At 66.1% G+C, this 2,500-nt stretch overlaps 1 protein-coding gene across 1 annotated transcript in view; it reads left to right on the plus strand.

The window, feature by feature from the left end:
* Nucleotides 1-1,336: 1,336 nt before the first annotated feature.
* Nucleotides 1,337-2,500, plus strand: part of LOC145340807 (adenylate cyclase type 2-like) — a gene marked incomplete at its 5' end in the record, with an annotated part of 13,025 nt that continues 11,861 nt past the window's right edge. Inside the window, one exon of the mRNA XM_080185268.1 lies at nt 1,337-1,434. Within this exon, the coding sequence (XP_080041394.1) occupies nt 1,337-1,434 (98 nt within the window). The remainder of the gene's footprint in view (nt 1,435-2,500) is intronic.

Raw genomic sequence — 2,500 nt, forward strand, 5'->3', positions numbered from 1 at the left:
ACTACTCGCCAACCCCCACACCCACCCCAACCCCCACACCTCCCCCCCCCACTCAAAAATATTGGGACTGGAGAACAGCATTGCCCACGGTATGACGTGTCAAGTCACACGGTGATGACCAGGCAGATTCGCCCCCTCCTCCCGTCCACAACCCGCCCCCCCCCTCCACCCCCCACCCCCCACAACTTTGAGCAGGGGTCGAGGGAACAGCCCACGGTATGACATACAAAGCCACACGGTAATCCCCTGTCACAAAACGGCGCCTACCACCCCCCACCCCACCCCCGACTTTTGCATCCCGTTAGAAGAGGGAAGCCCTCTGCTCCTGGCCAACTTCCCCCAGAACTCCAGGCTTGAACCCCATTCCACAAGTGACTCCGGTTCCGCTCCAGTTCTGCTCCGGGAGTGACTCTGGCTTCGCTCCGGGAGTGATTCCGGTTCCGCTCTGGGAATGATTCCAGTTCCGCTCCGGGAGTGACTCCGGTTCCGCTCCGGGAGTGACTCCGGTTCCACTCCGGGAGTGACTCCGGTTCCACTCCGGGAGTGACTCCGGTTCCGCTCCGGGAGTGACTCCGGTTCCACTCCGGGAGTGACTCCGGTTCCACTCCGGGAGTGACTCCGGTTCCGCTCCGGGAGTGACTCCGGTTCTGCTCCAGGAGTGACTCCGGTTCTGCTCCGGTTCCGCTCCGGGAGTGACTCCGGTTCCGCTCTGGGAGTGACTCGGTTCCGCTCCGGGAGTGACTCCGGTTCTGCTCCGGTTCCGCTCCGGGTGTGACTCCGGTTCCGCTCCGGGAGTGACTCCGGTTCTGCTCCGGGAGTGACTCCGGTTCTGCTCCAGGAGTGACTCCGGATCCGCTCCGGGAGTGACTCCGGTTCCGCTCCGGGAGTGACTCCGGTTCCGCTCCGGGAGTGACTCCGGTTCCACTCCAGGAGTGACTCCGGATCCGCTCCGGGAGTGACTCCGGATCCGCTCCGGGAGTGACTCCGGTTCCGCTCCAGGAGTGACTCCGGATCCGCTCTGGGAGTGACTCCGGTTCTGCTCCGGTTCCGCTCCGGGAGTGACTCCGGTTCCGCTCCGGGAGTGACTCCGGTTCCGCTCCGGGAGTGACTCCGGTTCCGCTCCGGGAGTGACTCCGGTTCTGCTCCAGGAGTGACTCCGGATCCGCTCCGGGAGTGACTCTGGTTCCGCTCTGGGAGTGACTCCGGTTCCGCTCTGGGAGTGACTCCGGTTCTGCTCCGGTTCCGCTCCGGGAGTGACTCCGGTTCTGCTCCGGTTCCGCTCCGGGAGTGACTCTGAGCCTCGTGCTAACTACCTGCTCTGTTTTTTTTGCCTCAGTACCGTACCACCACCATCCCCGCCTTCATGTACTACACAGCCTCCGCCTGCCTCATCTTCACCTCCAACTTCATCATCCAGGCCCTCGTCTCTCAGAAGTAAGTGAGGGGGAGGGGGAGGGGGAGCAAGGGCAAAGGGGGGGAGGGGGCGAGGCGGGGGTCCATGGCGGGGGAGCGAGGCGAGAGGGGTGAGGGCGGAGGAGACTGGGGTTGGGGAAACCCGAGAGTTGCGGGGAGACGGAGGGATGAGGAGGGGAATGAGGGAAGGGCGGAGGGAGGAGGGGAGTGGTGGAAGGGGGCAGGAGGTGATGGGGAAGTGTTGGAGGGAGAGGGAGAGGGAGGGTATAGAAGGGGTTGGGAGGGGAGATGGAGGGAGGGGAGTTGGGGGGGGCTTGAGGGGAAGGAGCGGGGAGATGGAGGAGAGGGAGGGGCACGTGGGAGGGGCGTAGTAAGCAGAGGGGGGAACAGCGGGAGACAAAGGGTTGAGGGAGGGGAGGTGGGGAGATTTTGGAGGAGGGGGCAGGGAGGAGAGTGAGGGAGGAGGGGTGGGGGGGGCGAGGGAGGGTTGAGGGAGGAAAGTGGAGGGAGGTGGGGAACAAGGGGAGGGGGATGAGGGGAGGAGGGGGATCGGGGGGTGTAGGGAGGAGGGGGATTGGGGGGGTGTAGGGAGCAGGGGGATTGGGGGGGGTGTAGGGGGGAGGGGGGATTGGGGGGGTGTAGGGGGGAGGGGGGATGGGGGGTGTAGGGAGGAGGGGGGATTGGGGGGTGTAGGGAGGAGGGGGATTGGGGGGGTGTAGGGGGGAGGGGGGGATTGGGGGGTGTAGGGAGGAGGGGGGATTGGGGGGGTGTAGGGGAGGGGGGATGGGGGGTGTAGGGAGGAGGGGGGATTGGGGGGGTGTAGGGAGGAGGGGGGATTGGGGGGGTGTAGGGAGGAGGGGGGATTGGGGGGGTGTAGGGAGGAGGGGGGATTGGGGGGGTGTAGGAGGAGGGGGGATTGGGGGGGTGTAGGGAGGAGGGGGGATGGGGGGGTGTAGGGAGGAGGGGGATTGGGGGGGTGTAGGGAGGAGGGGGGATTGGGGGGTGTAGGAGGAGGGGGATTGGGGGGTGTAGGGAGGAGGGGGGATTGGGGGGGTGTAGGGGGAGGGGGGATTGGGGGGTGTAGGGA

The sequence above is a fragment of the Carcharhinus amblyrhynchos genome, unplaced genomic scaffold (assembly GCF_965287045.1).
Source record: "Carcharhinus amblyrhynchos unplaced genomic scaffold, sCarAmb.v2.hapA chromosome_1450, whole genome shotgun sequence".
Taxonomy (NCBI): Eukaryota; Metazoa; Chordata; class Chondrichthyes; order Carcharhiniformes; family Carcharhinidae; genus Carcharhinus; species Carcharhinus amblyrhynchos.